Source organism: Clavelina lepadiformis, chromosome 1 (genome assembly GCF_947623445.1).
Source record: "Clavelina lepadiformis chromosome 1, kaClaLepa1.1, whole genome shotgun sequence".
Taxonomy (NCBI): Eukaryota; Metazoa; Chordata; class Ascidiacea; order Aplousobranchia; family Clavelinidae; genus Clavelina; species Clavelina lepadiformis.
The window spans coordinates 6375211-6394993 of record NC_135240.1 but is presented as its reverse complement, the minus strand read 5'-3'; the positions used below and the strand labels follow the sequence as shown (position 1 = coordinate 6394993).

Below are 19783 nucleotides of genomic sequence, written 5' to 3'. Positions count from 1 at the left end.
AAAACTCTTAACCATTGCCCAGACTGGAAAGTATGGTAGCTTACGGTTGCTTTTTGGATTTGTTTAGGTGGATGAGGACCCACTGTGCAGTCATTGCGGACCCCAGTTTGGGAAACTCTGCCCTAGATTTTAAAAGCATTAAACCTATTACGGTATTGTAACAACTTTGTATTTTCTCTAGATAAAAGCAAATGTTACAAGCCCACAAAATACAACCATTTGCCACTATACAAGTCATTTAGCATAAATACAAAACAGGCAATGCCATCAAAAAATCTTCCGCTAATCAGCGAGTACAAGAAACACACATTATGGCATAATTCCCGCAGGCATTTAAACACTACAGTATTTTGGACATTAAACCACATACATTGCAGTATAGCTGTCATATCAGTAATGCAATGATATTGTCAAAAATACTTCTAAAATATTGACACTTGCATTTTTTTGTTTCACGATGTCGTGATGAGCCATATTGGAAAGTTTACTAAGTGCGTGGGGGATTAAGATTATTTGCACAAATATGATAATTGCTATTGTTTCATCTTGATTGCACAGGAAATTTCTCACTCAAAAACAACAAACTGTCCAATCTGGGTAACGAAGTTAACACAATTTTTCCACTTTTCACAGTTAATAACGAACATAAAGTAAACGATGCCAATGCAAAATAGGCGATATAGTAGAAACTGGTTTAGTAATGAACTACAAAAATTTTATATATATTGCAATACCTAATATTCTTATTCTGGTATTCTTTACAAGATATTAATAATGCGAGGTAGCGTATACAGGCAAGAGTGTGCATGGTACAGTAGATAATATGTGTATCTAGGTTATTTTAATGGGTACTGGCTGGTGTAAAATAGACAGTTCTGTTAGTTGGCATTCTTGAATTATTCTCTGTGTAAAACTTAGTGTTTGGAAATAGTTGTAGTGTGTACAAAGTCTATGTGTAGTAATATTAATGTTCACATTCATTCACTTTGGGAACACTGTTTCAAATAACATTAGATGTAATTGAGTACGAACTTTGCAGCTAGTATTTAAACTGTACATATTTATAAATATATACAAACATAATCAGTTTTTCACACAGCAGTTTCAGCCAGCATCATCTCATCAGCTTCAGCTTGATTATTTCTTTTTTCTGATCTTCTCCAGGGCCGTATTTTTGGAAAAAGTTTCCATTGCGGTTCCCAATTTCCAAAGCATTTCCATTGAATTACCCCAACAAGGATTAAAATTAATACCAGTACCACAACCACAATGGCAATAATGATTCCAGATGTCGATCCAGCTGTGAAAGATTGTTGTTAAACTTTAAAATGCAGTAATTATTCTGTTGGTTGTAGTCAGAAACTGATTGAAAGCATGTATTTATGCTGTTTGAAGACATGTATGTCAACAATTTGAAGGCATGAGTATTTAACACAACTTAGGTTGATGTTTGTCACATTCTTTAAAACTATAATTGTGGTTGTTTATAGTTTTAGGTACATATTTGGTGAAAGTTTCCATTTCTGTTTTTCCAATAGCAAAATGCCCCAGCAAAGCTTACAATTAATAGTGTGACTGCAATGATTCTTAGTGTCCATCTAGCTGTGAAGAATTAATTTTCTAAAAATTAAACTGTGATGAAGTTTTGCATCATAAACAGGATAACTGTTTAACGTCACTTGAACATCATCCAAATTTTTTGTTTTATTGTTCTCAGTTGTTTACATTCTTGAAAGCTTTTTTTGCAATAATAATGTATGTATGCTGGTATCTACTGAAAACTAAGAATTGGCTGCTTTTTATGACTGGAGTTTAGCATTAGCACCGGCACCATCATCCAAAGTTGCTGGTCAATTTATGTGTGCTAGCACACGCAACATCACAATTAGAACAAAAACATAGGCTGGATAACCGTGTGGTTAAATACGAATTTGAGCTTGGCATATATTTACTTTGCAGCTTTTATTCAATTAAATGACGTTTAATTTAATTTGGCATAGTTGCAAATTTTTTTACTGCATGTGCAGTGTTTTTTGCTTAAGTCTGATAAATTTCCACATGTATCATGCAGGGAGCATTTGAGGAATTAATTTATAAAAACAACTCCTCAATAAAACTTTGCTTGGATCTTGCTGGATAAATTTAACTCACCAAAAAACTCAGCTATAGTTTTGAAATAAATTTTTCATTGCAACAGCTAGCTCACCTGTGGTTACGCCGGTTGACGGCTCGCTTACATCACTAAGAATGTCGTCGACGTCGTTTCCGGTACCGCCGTCTGATACCACAGCTACCACCGTGACAGTGTACTGGGTGTTGGGTGACAGACTTTTGATTTTTAATGATTTTTCTGGGGGAGTTCCTTCCGCTGTCTTTCCGCATTCAATTGTTGTGTTATCAGCAGTGCAATAGACGCGATATTTCTTTGTCAGAGAGTTGGGGTCAGTGTGGGTCCAAGTGACTTCAAATGAGCTTGATCTCACGCTTGATACCACAACACTGGCTGGTGCAGCTGAACATTAAGAAAAATTTAATTAAAAATCTTATTAAAAATTGTTTATTATGATGCATTTTGGGCTTACTTATGAATTACTGAAACTACGCATATATAAACAATACCAGCACACATTTTTACAAATTTGCCCGGCTGACGCCAATAGGAAGGTGATTCAACGCCCACTTGCCAAAAATTTCCTGGCCAGGCCTAATTTACAAAGGTGGCTTATGTCACTAAATGTTAATTTCAAGAGATAAACACATGAGAGGCTTAAATGCAAGTTATTTGAGTGTGTTATTAAAACACTATACTGTGTCATGAGCTATGTCATGTCACTATACCATATTCATAGTGAAGGTTCACGATAGAACACTTGTGAAAGTTCTTAGCTGTATTTTAAATATCTCCGGATATCAGTTTATAAACAGTGTTATGAGTTTAATCGATATGCAAATACTGTAACTGATTAGGGTAACATTAAGTCAAATGTTGAAAGACAATAAATTTGTGTGCAGTTGTGCATCAGTGGAGTAAGTAGTTTTAACACATAATCATAGCTTTTATGGTTCCAAGTCGACATGACCCACGTACAATTCAATCTAGGACGACTAAACCCAGGCTGATTAAACCGAGGGCTACCCAACTAACTTCTGTAGGTTCAATAGTCCTCGGGTTTAGTTTTTCCTGCTTTAACCATATCTTGGTTGAATTGTCTGTGGGTTAATTGACCAGTTATCGGCTGTTATCATAATAGGTTTCAAAGCTTAAAAAGCTTCATTGGTGTTAACAGGCGTTTTATCAAAGTTTTGCAAAAGTATATACCAAATCTGGGTGCAGTCTGCCCATTTTCGACGTTACATGCTATATTTTTATTTTCTATTATACCTGGTGTTGATGCAATGCAAGTTAGTTCACTGCTGTTGTTTGAATTTGGAGGGTCGCAAGATATACATCGTATGACCTTTCCAACCAGTAATGGCTTGATTTCAGGCTTGTTTAGGTTGCAGGGTGGTCTATTACTCTAAAATATTAATAATTGTTAATAAAAATGAGAAAAGCTGGTTGAGAATATCATCCATATGGTTATCGAACATCTTTTGGTGTTCTTATGAAGATTTATATATGGCAACTACCAGTAACGTCAAACATTGTGTTTTATCATTAGGTGTTTGACTTGCCGGATTGGGTAGGTGAGGGCATTTTTTCTCTTTGCTGACGTAAAAATTATAGTATTGACACTTGTAGTATATTCTGTCTCCCTTCATACCCACAGTTCCAGGATGAAGGAGTTCTTGTCTGTTTCCCTAAGATTAAAATGGTGAGGTTTTGGAATTTTAGAAAATCTGCTTGTTTAGACCTGATTTAATTGTAACTTTTACTAATTTTAGCCTCCTTACTGAGAAGCTGATTCTGTATTATTTAAAAGCCTAAATATAATGCTTATTAATTTTCTTCTAATACTTACCAGGTTTGCATCCATTCCTAATATTTTGATAGGTAAACAAGCCATTGCAATAAGCAATAATTTCAATCTTCTTTCCATGATCCTTTACCAATGAAAACTTCTAACTACACCGTCAGTGCGTGGTTGACAACTTCAACAACTGGTGAGCAGGCAGCAAATTTATATGGATACAAAAATAATAGAATGTTCTAGAAATCTGGCATCTCAAAAAATTTTATGTTTCAAGCTGAAGCGTTCTAAACATTTTATTGAGAACAAAATTTCTTTAAAAATTTTTATTTATGTTCTGAGCGCTCAATACTAAGTGCATAGCATAAATCGTATAAATTAAAAGAAATTTGACTGAAAAGATATTTACCCTGATGTCACGCTTCTTTTGTCAGGTCATATCGTCTTACGCAATCATTGTGAAATCAAGTGGCGTGTGACTCGTGATTCATGCCAAACTCTTTAACTTTCCGGCTCTTTAACTCTTTTTTATTTGTACGTATCAGAAGTTAAATAAAAAGAGAGCTTATTTCTTTCTTGATGGCTTTCTTCTTTGCAAATATTGACTTTAGATATCACAAACTGATATTACCGTTAGTAAGTGTATTTTATGGTCCTCTTTAAGTTTCAACATCTGGGTTTGTAATTATTTTCAGAAATCTTTCTTATATTATCTTAAAAGTGATATCAAGTCCACTGGTGAAGTAATACTTCTAACAATTGGTGCTAAAAAATAATCGATCATGGGCTCTTCTTTGTCATGCTATTTTATATTGACAAGAAATTGAAAAGTTTTCTTGAAGCCAGTTGTTTTTTCTAGTGTGCCGTTGAGTTCCTTTGGTCCTTAGAGCAGTAATTTGATTTTCACTGTTATTTTATTCATTTCTTAAGTGACACCCTTTTGGAGCAGCCAATTTTTCATCAGTTTCGTTTCTCCACAAGTTTTGTGAAGAACCCAAAGTTGCTTCTAAAGCAGGTTGGCCCAACGATTGGGACTGGAAAAATATTAAGCACATATTGCTTAGGACTACTGTAATAGCTGTATTGTTTTGAACAAGACATACTTACGGCCCACCGGCATAATGTTGATGAGCCATATTTGGGTGGAACTCATGATTTAGTAAACATTGCTATAGTTTAAAGACAGCTTTTGCTCATGTTATTGTAGTTGTGGGTTCTCATTGCTCTTCACAAGCTCGTTGCATTATCAATTAATTTTAAGTTAGAGCGTGGCGTTCATCTGTAACTGAAAGCAGTTTAATGACTAGTTTACTAGTCTTGTTCTTTATTGCATCTAAAATACACTACAAACATACTTTGCTTTTGTGAACGTTTTAAACAATGCTTTTGTGAAGGTTGTGACTTGCTTGCATAATTTCATATCATGAAATATAAAATAGTAAAACACGTTTGAAACTGTTTCCTTTTTTGAAATGTGGTAGCAAGATGAAAAGATAAAAGTTGACGATAACGAAATGTTTAATCTTAAACATTTTACTAAAAGCAGACAAAGTAAGATCAAAGCGCAAAACGTTTTAGGGAAAAACTGCAAAAGCAAAAACGTAACATTTTGTTCCAGCAAACATAATCGCATCGATCAGCAGTTAACATGCACACTTTGGTGTGAAACAGAAAAATTGAATGTGGAATGGTGTAAGAAGAGACTATAAGTCTGCCTGGGGTAGTGGCTGATTTTTGAGTCTACCAAAACCGGGAATATAATGCAAACATTGTGGGACGTCATACTGTTTAACTATGTGTATCTGGATGAAGACTAAATAAACAATGAGAGCCACAAGAATCATTAATGCAATACAAGCGAAGATTGTCCCTCCCCCTGAAAACAACATCAAACATTAGATTCTGTCACTTTCAACTTACTTTGTATTTTATTAAAATAAAATTTTTACTCACCGACACCATGAGATTGTTTTTCCTCATCTGCCAAAGCCGTTGGACAAATCGTTGCTGGATGTGTTGGTCCTATTGGTGTTTGTGGTTCACAGATGATGGGCATCGCTGGTTTAGCGTTCCAATAATTCTCTGTACAAATCCTGTATTACATAGATAGCTTACATTACCATAACTCAAATCTATTGATCAGTTAGTGATAGACCATTCCAACGTTTAAGATTTTTTTAAAATTAGGTTGTGTCACTAGTACTCGTGAAAAACTACGATTCCAGTTACAATGCTGCTAGTTCGATTTTAACGCCTAAAAATAACACATATAACCCACAGACGCAGTGTTTTTGATTTGCATTTTTCTCTTATTTATTAATTCAAAAATGAGTTGATTACATTTCACAAAATGAACATGAATTTAATTCTTGAAAATATTGCTTTGCAGTTTGTGACTAAGACACCAGCAAACTGAGCTGTACTGCATACCTATGTATAGCATAGCCTCGCAAGAATTACTTAAAAGAATTTTATCCGCAGCTTTCAGCAAAGGTGAGCAGTTGGTACTTTGAAAGTACCGTCAGTAATTTTACCAGTACCTGGTAAAAAGAGTACCAATGGTACTGGTATTCGGTACTGTTTCAAAAACGTAGTTCGGTACCGGTACTTTTTGGATAAAGGATGCTGCTCCAAGTGAAGTTTTTGCCCCAATTCAAGCCGAGCTGCAAGTTATTCTAGGTCAAAACATATGTTATCTCACTTGCAGTTTTAATAGACATTTGTAGATTAAACAAGAACAGCGAATGCTAAATTTGGCATCAAGGTTTAATTAAAATGAACTTTTGAAAAATGTATTTCTCAAAACTTTGAAATAATCACTTGAAAAGTATCATGTACTGGAACCGACTAAAATTTCTTGAAAAAAGGAATTCATTACTTTTTTTCAAATGTACCGATGATGCCGGGATTGAAGAAGTATCGCAGTACAGGTATTTTGTACTATGATAACATGGTACTGCCCACCTCTGACTTTAATACAAGTTATTGCGTACTTGTTAGTATAGCACACTATAAGCCATTATGTACGTAGTTATCACAGTGTATAATATACTATGTATGCTTTGAGATTGCCATAAAATGTTGACTCGTTCAAGCTCATCGATTCAAGACTTATTAATTTAACTCACCCAAGCCCACCCTTTCTTCCATAGAACAGGCATTTTGACTTCTTGCATGCATCCCAATTCGAGTAGGAGTGCTCCAAAGAACATATCTCTGCATCTTGAGGCAGCTTAGAACAAGCTCGATGTTTGCAGTCATAGTGTTCAGTGCTGTCACAATAACGGCATTTGATGATTTGTAACTGCTTGTGTTTAACTATGACTTCTGCTTGCCCATTATCACATAACACGGGCCTCTGAAATAGATGTGCACTTGTGTCAGCTGCCATTAACTGATTCTTAAACTTTATCAGAAACATCAATGCAAAATTTATACATCAGCACAAGAAGATTTCATATTTGTTTGCTATTACTTTCGAAATGTTTTTTATATTACAGATTTATGGAGTTTAGTAACATATTCCAATGTTGTTTAATTTCGCATATCGGTTTAATACAGTTTTGCTGTTACAGATAAATGCACCATAATACAGAAGATGTAACATATGTTTACTTCTTTCTTTTCTTTCTGAGTATGACCGTCCGTGTGATTTGCAATGGCAATGAGCGAGACTAAGACAACTTTGATTGTAAGTTTGGACATTTTTTTTACAAAATAAGCCAAGCTATTGTGGTTACCTGTTATAACAAGTTATAAATGTAAACCAAACAATTACACTGACTTTGCAATACTTTTAAGTTAACTCTAGTTTATCAAACTCTGTCTGTACGTATAATTATATGCTGTATAGACTGTACTGTTCTACAGCACTTGCTCCGGACAAGCAATTGTCGATGACTGTGGTATAATTAACTATACCCAGTTTATAAAGCTTTCTTGGGGTCAAGTATACACCTTTGTTAACTTTATCAATAAAAAGCAGACACCAAAAGGACGAAACTGTCTTCAAAATTTAATTTTTTTGCAGCATTGAATGGTGATGGTTTTTATTTTAAAAAATAGCGTAAAGTTGCGGCAACTCATTCAAGGTTTGTTGTTTGATTGTTACATAAGTTTCAAATTTTTGCCAAATGAGTTAAATAAAGGTAAAGTAAATTATCAATGCAAAGCTGTTTTATTGACTACCCATTGCACCTCTTATTTTTTACCTTTATCAGCACTGTTAGACTTGTTTGATGTGATCATCAAAAGTTAACCCAAAATATAGACTTTAATTCTGTAATTCGCTTAATCAAAGTTTTTCATGCTTCTATGTTAGGATTATAATTTAAACTTTAAATTAGGCTTCGTTGAGGATTACCTTAATTCAACTTTTTTACTTTAGCCGTACATTATGTTAGCCTACCAGTTATATGTAAAATGCTACTCAATACCATGACACCTAAACATTGTTTAGTTTTGGTCCATCTACTTTAGATCTCAAGTCAACCAACTTTTTTACTACTGGCCACATTTTTTAAAGTCTATCTGCAGTTCACTGTGTAAATATATCATTGCTATTGCTCTTACGCTGACCAAACTATAAATAATTTGTCTAGTATATTGGCAATTGGTGTTAGCATTCCTGTGTTTAGGTCCAGTTGTTTATTTTTGACTTAAATTGGTAAATAATAAATTTATCTGTAATCCTGACTAATTTCTTTTGGCTCTTGATTTGATTTGACTTGACTTGACTTGATTTGAGAAATATGCACTGAAACTTATATTTCACTTTTTTCTTATATCCATCCTCTAAAATCCCTGGGTAATTTCCCTTGGGTAACCCAAAACTGGATTTGGGTGTGGCATAGTGAAAAAATGAATGATTCATGATGACTTGAAAGGGTTTAAATGTGCATTGTCTGTTCTTTGTGTTCCATTGGAAATTTTTTAAATCATCATTTGATTGATTTCATTGGTTGTGTTTACTCACTTGCCTGGTGCTACATGGCCTATGATACTTTCTTTTTGACTGGTATTTAGCCCTTAATTTTTATTAAATCTGTTTTATTTGACCATATGTCATGTTGTCCTTTTTTATTTTGGCCTTTTAACATAACACAGTTGTTTTAGCTACATACTGGCAGTCTGTAATGCATTTTTTGTATAATTTTTTTATTTACCTCGCCCATTTGCCTTCAGTTCTGATACTTTGGTATGCAAGCAAGTTAGTACTGTATACATCGGTTTAAGCATTATTGTGTAATCTCCAGTCCAAAACAAATGCCTGAATTAACTATTAATTCTTCTGCTGTTTTGCTGCATCACATAACTAGTGACGGCACTAGAAAATGTTAAATCTGTAGTTCCCTGTAGAACTGATAGAACTGATTTTTAAGTTTTATCGAATAAAAAAGAATGCGTTAAAGAATTTTGTCACTCGATTGAGCACTTAACAGCCTGTGTTCTTGAAAACTGAATTAATTTTTTTTTAATAATGAGATGGAGATGGTTCTTCTATGTCCTGAAGTAAAGCTGAAATGTTTGTTAACAATACATTTGGTTGCACAGTTTTCATTGCAGATTACAAGTCTCCCATGTTTATAAAGCTAATAGATTTCAACTTAGTATGCTGTAAATGGTCATGGCAATGTAATAGTTTTCTAGCATATCATGTCTGAAAAACAGAATGATTAGTGGTTTCTTATTTTTATTACTATACTGACTTTGTTTCTCTGTTACATTTTCTAGAATAAATGTTTTAGAGGTAAACAAGAGGTTGTTGTTGGAAGGCTTTGCTTAAAATATGGTAAAATTGGTAACAATAGCAAACATTTTACTCTATACCAGTATGTGGATATCATCATTCATCAGGATTGTGTGTGTTGGCATTTGCATTTAGTAACGCAGCTCAAAGACTCAGTGTTGTAGTAAATGTTTGCGTTCAACAGTTATCGCAAAACAACATGCATAGGCCGTGTCTAATTTTATTTGTTTTTTATTACTACTATAGCAATTGAAAGCGAATAAATGAAAATGGCTTTCGGAGAGTACAAACGCAATAGAAAGTGGATTTTTTCGTTGTGTTATGGTTTTTACAACCTTTCAGTCAAGTATAGTCCTAACTTTGCAGGTCCATTAAATTGCGCTGGTCCGCGAGTAGTTTCATACTTAAACGATAACCAGATAAACATGAGACAAAGTACATCTTATTAACAGACTGGTTTTATTTCGTGTGTTTTATTTTGATTTTAATTGTGCAATAATATGCCAAAGGTACAAATTCTTATGCTATGGCCAAAAACTGATTCTACATGTGTACACCTTATGTCTACATGTGTATATTATATATCACAGTGCCGTGAGCATTCTACTTAACTTTTCAATATGCAGACGGAAATTTGATTACAAAGTTCAATTTAAAAATTATGAGGGTTATATTTGAAACAACAAAAACTCACACGACTCACAATCCACACAAATCACTTAAAGTCAAGATTACTATTTTATTCTTTTTACTTTCTTTGTAAACTGTCATAAATTTCTGTTACTTTGCCAAGCAACTTGTCAAAGTTCTAATAAATGTTGTGGACTACTGAGATGTTGATGGCAGGATACTATTAACAATATTGAGTGATATTAATTAAACAGAGGTGCAGCAGATGAAATGTAGTCGCGAGCTGAATCAACAAATACATATGATAGAGCAAAGGTGTTTGTAAATGTCAGAAAATATGTTCGTAACATTAAACAAGAACTGAACATGCAGCAGAAATTAGCCTAGTTTGGAACAGCGTAATGTGTGAGATTTCGAAATGGTGGTAAGCATCTTAACATTGAGGGAAATTTCCACTGTTTCACCCAATGTAGATAGACCGAGATCAGATAACCAGCGACACCAGCAGCCATCATACAGATAAGAATTGTCCACCAGCCTGAAAGCATAACCACCACCATTTTGTAAATTAAGTAGTTTATATAGAAATAAAATCACTGTAATCGTGCTTAAATTCGGAGTCTACTTACTTGCATAGATATATTGAATCTCAACTTTTGTCTCTACTTCCTTAGAACATGTTTCGGTTGTTGTTAAAGTCACTGGTGTGGTTTGAGTGAAGGTTGTTTCATTCAGAGCATCTGTGGCTAAAGTTGTCAGTGTCCGATAATATGTTTCACATTTCCTGTGTTAATTAGCAAGATTAGCCTTTTAAACTGTCAGATTTTACGCAAATTGTCCTATCTATATTTCTGTTATTGTGTTTTTCTTGAAAACTTTACTAAATGCAGTTTTTTGAAAACATTTTACTTTTGCAGTTATCAATTATACACTGTGGCAAGAGATGCATTTTGTAATTTCTGACTACTTTGGAGTAATTTCTTCAAATAGTACCAACCCCAAAACTCCTTCCTTTCCATATGTTATGCAATGGCCTTTTAGACAGACATCCCATTTGGTATAAGTGTGCTGATTAGCACACATCTCCAAAACATCGGGTAGGCGTTCACAAAGTTGGTATTTGCAGTTGTATTCTTCTAGATTGTTGCAGTAGCCACATTCCACCACTCTATCAATGTTGATCTCGTTTTGTCCTTTTTCACATAAATTAGGCCTCTGAAATTTAACCGTGAAGATTTATATGTTGCTATCAATATGATTGTTGTGCCCACACCTAGTGGCTAATTGGCCAGGGTGTCAATTGCCCAATGACAATTGATCCCCCATTTCCAGATGCTGATGAGCCTGTGTGTGACAGGCTGTGTGACAAATGTTGTGCTCTATGGAAACAAAACTCTTTTTAAAAAATCTAAACAGGAAGTCTGACACAGTATGTTTAGACCTTAAATTGGGGAGTGTTGAACACACGGTCATTTAAATATAGTGCTTTTGGTTATGTTAACGTTTGCACTTTTTAGTAATTTTTGCTATTTTTGTAGTTTTATAAGATTTTTAAAACACTTCTTCAAAATGAAGAAAGAATCGTCAAAAGTGGGTGTCGTTGAAAGCGTTGTTTAGGTGACAAGGTATAAAATACATTTGTACGCTCACAGTCAGTGCGAATGTGGAATGATTATTACATCATAGCTCTGTTACGGTCAAAACCACACAGAGTATCCCGAATTTGTGTAAAAAATTTATTGATTTTTTAAAACATTTTACTTTAATTTACGTTTTCATTTTTCCTTGTAACCTTGTTTAGTTTACTTTGATCAGCACATGCTGAAGTGAGGCTGTTTGGTCTTCCATATATTTTTGTTCCGTTTAGCGCATACCAAACGTTTGAAATAAAGGTTTTGTTGGCGTTTTCATCTTGAAGTAATTGCCATGAAAAACACAGCTTTCTCGACAAGTCAAGAGTATTCAGAGCTTTCAGTTATTAAGTTTCCAAATTTACCTTTTGCGTCACGACTCTTTCTTATTCAGGGTTTCACGTGGGCCTACAATCACACATATAAAACTGGCATAAATAGACATAATGCCATGAAAAGTTGGCGTCTGTGACATATTTTGGTATAAACTGGGTTAATAAAAACCAAACTGAAGGTTTTTGTCCAGAATTAACATATTTACTCACCCTTTTTACTCGTTTTCCAGCCCATGTGGTAGCACTAGTCAGAGAAACTAATATTAACACAACAGCTATCAGATGCATAGATACAGACTGTAAATCTAATCAGCAACTATTAGATCAGTTAACACTGCTTCAAATATTAATGAATGTAGACCAGCTAAAGCTGTATTAAATACGTAGAAATCCTGTTCATTATTTTTTGAATAAACATTTTTGCATGGAATTTTAAAAGAAACAGACGTACATCAATAAATTTAAGACTGGCCTTGTCCTTACATCAATGTTTCCTGAAGGTGGTCTGTTAGCCGTAAAACTGTGATCCGGCAGCTACAGCCAGAACACACATCTCTTTATTGACTTTACTTTTCTTCGCTCTATTTGCCTTTAGTTTGTTGTTAAACATTCACATAGTTAGTGTTTCAGAGAAGTTTTAATATTAATCTGTTGTCTGCATTTTCACTTGTAAATTATGTATTGTAATTAAGTTGGTTTAGGTTAAGTTCAGACTTTAAGGAACTAAATTAATGTGTTCACAGGTCAAATTGTTCTATCCTAGTTGCAAAAAGTTAGGTGTTGTTCTCTCTGGATTGTTACAAGGATGTTTGGACACTCGCATTTTTTGATAATTGGGTTACATTTGCACAAAGAGACACACCTTTGCCAAACAAGATCACTTGCAACACTAGTGCAAGCTCACTCTTTTTGATCGTTTTCAATGTCTTCTCCAATTGAAGAAAACGGACCATTAGAACTGCCGTTGAATTTTTCTCATGCATTTTTCAGCTTTAAAATACTACAATTTAAAATATGAAATTGAAGTATTTTTGAACATGACAGCATCTCTTTCATTGGCAGAAACTGTACTACAACACAATTGTGCCAAATGAAATTTACAGATAACCGTTTAAGTACCATTTCTGGTATATATTCCCATCTGAAGCAGCATACTTTGCCAGCACATAAAGTAACCGCTTTGTTTGAGTGATACTGCACTTAAACCCAAGTTTGTGACTAGAGAGCTTTTAAGGAAGGATATACACATGCCTTGAGGCTTTGTGGTCTGACCCCGCCTCTAATGCTGAGCCATTGAATAAACATATTACATCATTGTCTTAAGTAATTTACTGCTAGTAATTTAAGAATTTGACTGTTGCGCAACTTTCATAAAGTTTTATGCTTGATACAAGATACTAGCTGGACTTATACTTCAAATCTTCTAGTTGTTGTCAAAGGTCCGAACAGTGTTCAGTAGCATTTTCTGCTTCTGTACTATATTTACTTGAAACGTTGACGTTTACGACTCGTTAAGTATCCACAGTTCATGTGTTTGCTGCTAAACAGTTGTATTGCAAAGCTTTCTACAAGTTGTTGCCTCACTCTATCTGACCACATATGATATAACACTAATAATGACTGAATGCTGTCTTGTACTTAATGGTTCAATCATCCCATTCAGTGCAATATATACCTTTGTTTGATTTCTCTTTGTTTGCTGTAACTTTCTTTGATTGTATAGGACACAAAAGACTCATTTAATTGTATTTTAGGGTGATATGTGACAAAATAGCCCACGTAACTTAACCAGAAAATGTAATCATTATTGGATACAATTATGTATGTGTTGTCAAGCTTAATGCCCACTATTATTTTGTTATACGCAAATTATGAAGGCTTATTGTGGCAAACCTTTCATTGAGATAAATCAACCTCAACACTGTACATGTCTCATTACTCTTATATTATTTTAGCCTACCAGTTATATGTAAAATGCTCCCCAATACCATGTCACCTAAACATTGTTTAGGTTTGGTCCACATACTTTAGCTTTTTTTTACTACTGGCCACATTTTTTGAAGTCTATCTGCAGTTCACTGTGTAAATATATCATTGCTATTGTTCTGAAGCTGACCAAACTATAAATAATTTGCCTTGTATATTGGCAATTGGTGTTAGCATTCCTGTGTTTAGATCCAGTTGTTTGTGTTTGACTTAAGTTGGTAAATAATAAATTTATCTGTAATCCTGACTAATTTCTTTTGGCTCTTCACTTGATTTGAGAAATATGCACTGAAACTATTATTTCACCCTTTTCTTATATCCATCCTCTAAAATCCCAGGGGTATTTCCCTTGGGTAACCCAAAACTAGACTTGGGTGTGGTGTAATGAGGAGAAGAATGATCCATGATGACTTGAAAGGGTTTAAATGTTCATTGTCTGTGCTTTGTGTTCCATTGGACATTTTCTTAAATCATCATTTGATCGAATTCTTTTGTTACTTTAAATCACTTGCTTGGTGCTACATGGCCTATGATGCTTTTTTTGTTTGATATTTAGCCCTTGATTTTTTGATATTTATTATCTGTTTTATTTGACCATATGTCATGTTGTCCATTTTTATTTTGGCCTTTTAACATAACACTGTTATTTTGGCTGTATACTGGTAGTTTGTAATACATATATAATTTTTCATGTGTAATATAATTAATAATTCTATAGTATTTTATATTTTTCCTCGCCCATTTGCCTTCAGTTGTGATACTTTGGTATGCAAGCAAGTTAGTACTGTATTCATTGGTTTAAGCATTATTGTGTAATCTCCAGTCCAAAACAAATACCTGAATTAACTGTTAATTCTCTCGTTGTTGTCCTGTATCACATGACCAGTGAATGTAGTTCACACCTAGAACTGATTTTTTAGTTTTATCGAATAAAAAAGAATGCGTTAAAGAATTTTGTCACTCGATTGAGCACTTAACACCCTGAGTTCTGGAAAACTGCATAAGTTGTCTTTTTTTATAATGAGTTGGAGATGGCACTTTTATGTCCTGAAGTTAAGCTGAAATCTTGTTACTGGAAAGCTTTGCTTAAAAGATTGGTAACAATGGCAAACATTTTACTCTATACCAGTATGTGGATATCATCAGGATTGTGTGCGTTGGCATTTGCATTTAGTAATGCAGCTCAGAGACTCAGTGTTGTACTAAATGCATGTTATGTCAGTACTATCAGGTATCGCCCCAGACTCCACAGAGAAAAGACACCTAGGCCTCAAGAACTTACTTATGTTAACTATAGCGGTGCTAAAACGATAGAAAATTAGCACAGCAACAAAACCCAGAAAGCGAATCATGTTAAAACGAAATAACAAACAAAAACAAATTAAGAACAAAAGCACAATATCATAATAATAGTGTCAATATTTATGCTAAAACAATAATATTAGGGCCTGAGCTCAAACACGTGACAATGAATGAAATTCTTTGAAACAGCATTTGTTAACGATTTCAAAAACAGATAACTATTTTCAGAAAATGCGCTAGCTGCACCATGTGTACATCAGTAACTTAAAACAGATGCCAATAACTGTGTTATAATAAAATAAGACGTTGTAGCTAATTAATTACACTGGTGACATGCTTGAAATAATTAAAGAAACAGTTTTAAGAACACAACAGCCAGAGTGTATTATCCAGGCCCCAGTGTTGCATGTTGCTTTGTTATGGTATTTTCAGCTTGGCAGAAGGTTGTCTTCTGTTTCAAAACAATTATTACGTCAGAAATTGTGAACAAGTTTTACTGCACCTGCTCTGTTAAGTAAAGAATATTGAATTGGTACCATAAAACTTTACCTGACTCTGTGCCTTGGGCTTGTTGGTTGTTGGATGTACGCCAAATGGTGGCAATCTTGGAGCAGCGTTTCTGTGAAACTTCTTTCCATTGGACTATGAGCAAGCAAAGACAGAATCCGGCAGCAAATGCAATGACGTATCCCCAATTCCCCAAATGACATTCACACTCTTGAAAATACAACTTTTCTGTTTCGTTTCATTTGTAGAATTGTAAGCATTCAATTTATGGTTTCTGACCTGCGTATTTCGCGTTCACATTTTTTGTCTTTGTTGTGTCTGGATTTGTTGGAGTTTCTAGAATTGGCGTATTTGGTCTAAACTCTGTTGTTGGCAAAGTTGGTGCTGGCCACTTGGGTGATGTATGTGAGGCTGGTGTTGTCGGTGCTTTTGTTACAGCTGATGTAGAATCCCAATATTTTATGGAACATAAGCTGTACATGAAATAGTATATTGCTCCGTTATTCAATAGTATAGGCTATACATCACTATGGTTTGTTTTAATTTGAGTTTTACCCCAATTTTCCTGGTTCCCCGTAAGTTATACATTTGGTCTTCTTACAGGCATCCCAGAAAGAGAAGGTTTGCTTGTGGGAACACATTTCTCCATCTTGTGGCAACAAGTCACAAGTTTTGTTTTCGTGATTGTAGAACTGTATATTGTTGCAGTAGCCACATCTTCGTCTTTGGCTCGCATTGGTTTCAACAACGATTTCACTTTTTCCTTCTTGGCATAAGTCAGGTCTCTGAAATTTACCGGAATGTTTTAGATTCAATAAACAAAACTTCTGGATTTCTTTTAATATATTGATGTGAAAAATTTACTTTAATTAGTTTATGAGGAAAGCTATGATATTTAGATTGAAGAATAAGATAGTAATTGAACAAATTTTGTGGAAACTTTGTTGTTGTTTTAAAATCTTGTTATTCTGTTTTGTTAAAACGTGTCCTTAGTTTTATTGGTATTGTATGTATTTAACAGGAAACAATATTTACACTCACCCGTTTGTTTCTTACTAATGGTGGGTTTGTTGCAACAGTCAAATTAAGTCCAAGGAGTAAAAGAAATAAAATGAATTTCAACACCATCTTTATCAAAGTAATTTGTGATAGTGCCAACCAAAGTTAAAGTCCTGAAAGAAGCACTGGTCAGTCAAATTTACACTATGGGTCGTTTTGTCAGTCAGTAGTTCAACTATATATTTCATTAAACCAGCAGTTCCCATTTGATAAGTACCTCCAGTCCCCACGCAGTACGAAATTGTTATTTAGAAGGTGCACGATTATTACACATGGAAACACCTCTCTGTTTGTGGTTAAAATGTTTTGCAAGTGATTTGACAACTGATTTACTTTGTAATGTTGTAATAATATCCAGTTACTTTACGTTTTCGGGAAATATGCCCCCTGACAATTTAGGTCATTGCTTTTCCCTTGCCTGCAAGCAGCCGATCATTCTGTCTTGTGCACAAAAATTTATCCATTCTGGCTTAACAGTGGTCTTTTTTATTACTCTTTTAACATAAATAATTTAATTTGTCATTTCATAATTTCCGTTCTGTGCACCTACCTGTACTAGGGGTATCGATCGGCTTTTATATTGTGGTACTACTGTTGATTAACCAAACTGAGAACCACTGGTTTACAGTAACCACTGTTACCTTGTTAAAACTACTCAATTTTTAAAGGTTTAACGTCCTCAGGTTTGCTTGAAAATTCGTTTGATATCGTTGCATTTTATCATTTTTTTCATAATTATGACTTTTATATTTTATTTTTATCATGTGCGACTTACAGAAAACAGAGTTATTGCATATACTCACTAATGGCTCATATGGCTCATTAATTTTTGTGAAGCTCATTTAAGAAAGTTTAAGTAAACCACACAAAAGGTATTTTACATTTCTGTATAATTCATTGATTGATTTTTAACTATCCCTCATGGTTAGCAAACTGCGTTAAAATAGAGCTGTACAATTTATGTAAATGTTGCGTCTGATTCTTTAATGATAATCTTGTAACAGTACGAGTTTGAACATTTTTTTGGAAGTTAGTCCTGTGAAGCAGTAGTTTCTATCTGTACCTTACTTTTGTAATTTGCTTTCTGCAGTTTAAAGCTAGACTAGCTGGACCTACTTACTCCAGTACTTACTCTTTAACTACGATACTGAGTAAAAATAAATGTGCTTATTGGTCATATATATAAAAGCTGAGAGCCTTCTACTCACTGTTCAGAACCTAAAAGAGAGTGTCTCTTTTTCAGGCAGTTGGAAGAAAGGCTTCACTAAGCTTACTGGTCCATAGGTTCAAAATCACTCCAGCACAATCACTTTTCCATTGTCTCCTGAATATCAAGTAAAAGATTTACATACAAAAGTTTTAAGAAAGGTCTCAGTTAATATTTAACTTAATTCGTGCAAATACTCTACGTTCTTATCATCTGAGATATCATTACGAACAGTTGTTTTTATGTTTGAGAATCTGACAGAGTATGCCTCTTCCTGACATACAACATATATATTTGAAGCAGGCTAGTAGTAGTGTTTTTAATATCTTTTTCTCAAGGCTATCTTTTTCAGAATGAAATGTACCACCACCATTTATTGTGACATGTGTATATCCCAGTTACTGGAATTTCTGGAAGATACATGCAACCTTTTACCAGCAAGCACCAGTTACCATTATTAGAGCCATTGCCGGAATAAACATATTACATCATTGTGTTAACTTAAGATTCTAGTAACTTATGAATTTGACTGTTGTGCAACTTTAATAAAGTTCTGCTGTTTGCAGTCAAAAAGACAGGTTTGTTATTGGTTAGAAATAATACGTTATATCAGGTATATACTAGTGGTACTTTTACTTAAAATCTTCCAGTTGTTGTCACATTTGGTGAGCCATTGCCGGAATAAATTTATTACATGGTTTTGTTAACTTAAGATTCTGCTGGTAACTTATGAATTTGACTGTTGCGCAACTTTCATAAAGTTTTATGCTTGATACAAGATACCAGCTGGACTTATACTTCAAATCTTCTAGTTGTTGTCAAAGACCCGAATAGTGTTCAGTAGCATTTTCTGCTTCTGTACTATATTTACTTGAAACGTTGACGTTTACGACTCGTTAAGTATCCACAGTTCATGTGTTCGCTACTAAACAGTTGTTTTGTAAATCTTTCTACAAGTTATTGCTTCACTCTATCTGACCATATATGATATAACACTAATAATGACTGAATGCTGTCTTGTACTTAATGGTTCAATCATCCCATTCAGTGCAACATATTCCTTTGTTTGATTTCTCTTTGTTTGCTGTAACTTTCTTTGATCGTATATGACACTAAAGACACATTGATTTTAGCGTGATACGTAACAAAATAACCATGTGACCCACGTGGCTTAACCAGAAAATGTTATTATTTTTGGATACAATTATGTATGTGTTTCAAAGTTTTATGCTCGCTGCTCGTTACAATTTTCTTTTGGTTTCACTATTATTTTATGTTTTACATAAATTATATGAAGGACTATTGTGGTAAAGCTTTTATTGAATCAATCTCAACACTGTACATGTCTCATATATTATTGTGGACATAATAATTCGATACTTGTCTATGGGTGGTGTTATCTTAGCTGATGTACTCTTGTATTTCTGTGCTGCATGAATTAAAATACAAGCATAACTTTCGTTCTT

General features: G+C 34.1%; 4 protein-coding genes and 1 long non-coding RNA gene across 12 annotated transcripts; 1 reads left to right on the top strand and 4 right to left on the bottom strand.

Moving 5' to 3' along the window:
• Positions 1-1083: 1083 nt before the first annotated feature.
• Positions 1084-4249, bottom strand: LOC143453072 (uncharacterized). Its single transcript, XM_076954255.1, has 5 exons — positions 3963-4249; positions 3676-3801; positions 3383-3518; positions 2207-2512; positions 1084-1300 (listed from the first exon to the last, which is right to left on the bottom strand). The coding sequence occupies exons 1-5, from the start codon at positions 4038-4040 to the stop codon at positions 1092-1094; spliced, it is 855 nt and encodes a 284-aa protein (XP_076810370.1). The 5' UTR covers positions 4041-4249; the 3' UTR covers positions 1084-1091.
• Positions 3675-19781, top strand: LOC143453516 (uncharacterized). 7 transcript variants are annotated; one of them, XR_013115580.1, is made up of 7 exons: positions 3675-3815; positions 3995-4104; positions 4346-4445; positions 4842-6404; positions 7487-7602; positions 18354-18445; positions 18670-19781. It is a non-coding gene; the product is annotated as an uncharacterized LOC143453516 (long non-coding RNA). The 7 variants fall into 7 exon arrangements; XR_013115631.1 differs by lacking the exon at positions 4346-4445; XR_013115529.1 differs by having other exon boundaries at positions 4346-6404; positions 18354-18478.
• Positions 5461-7647, bottom strand: LOC143453356 (uncharacterized). Its single transcript, XM_076954703.1, has 4 exons — positions 7527-7647; positions 7040-7269; positions 5865-6004; positions 5461-5787 (listed from the first exon to the last, which is right to left on the bottom strand). The coding sequence occupies exons 1-4, from the start codon at positions 7614-7616 to the stop codon at positions 5615-5617; spliced, it is 633 nt and encodes a 210-aa protein (XP_076810818.1). The 5' UTR covers positions 7617-7647; the 3' UTR covers positions 5461-5614.
• Positions 10674-12607, bottom strand: LOC143453434 (uncharacterized). The gene is made up of 4 exons (XM_076954805.1): positions 12467-12607; positions 11288-11505; positions 10920-11074; positions 10674-10828 (listed from the first exon to the last, which is right to left on the bottom strand). The coding sequence occupies exons 1-4, from the start codon at positions 12542-12544 to the stop codon at positions 10674-10676; spliced, it is 606 nt and encodes a 201-aa protein (XP_076810920.1). The 5' UTR covers positions 12545-12607.
• On the bottom strand, positions 15578-17223 carry LOC143453166 (uncharacterized). 2 transcript variants are annotated; one of them, XM_076954458.1, is made up of 5 exons: positions 17093-17223; positions 16607-16836; positions 16331-16524; positions 16094-16261; positions 15578-15995 (listed from the first exon to the last, which is right to left on the bottom strand). In XM_076954458.1, the coding sequence occupies exons 1-5, from the start codon at positions 17177-17179 to the stop codon at positions 15973-15975; spliced, it is 702 nt and encodes a 233-aa protein (XP_076810573.1). In that variant the 5' UTR covers positions 17180-17223; the 3' UTR covers positions 15578-15972. The 2 variants fall into 2 exon arrangements, with proteins under 2 accessions (XP_076810573.1, XP_076810493.1); XM_076954378.1 differs by having other exon boundaries at positions 15578-16261.
• Positions 19782-19783: the final 2 nt, after the last annotated feature.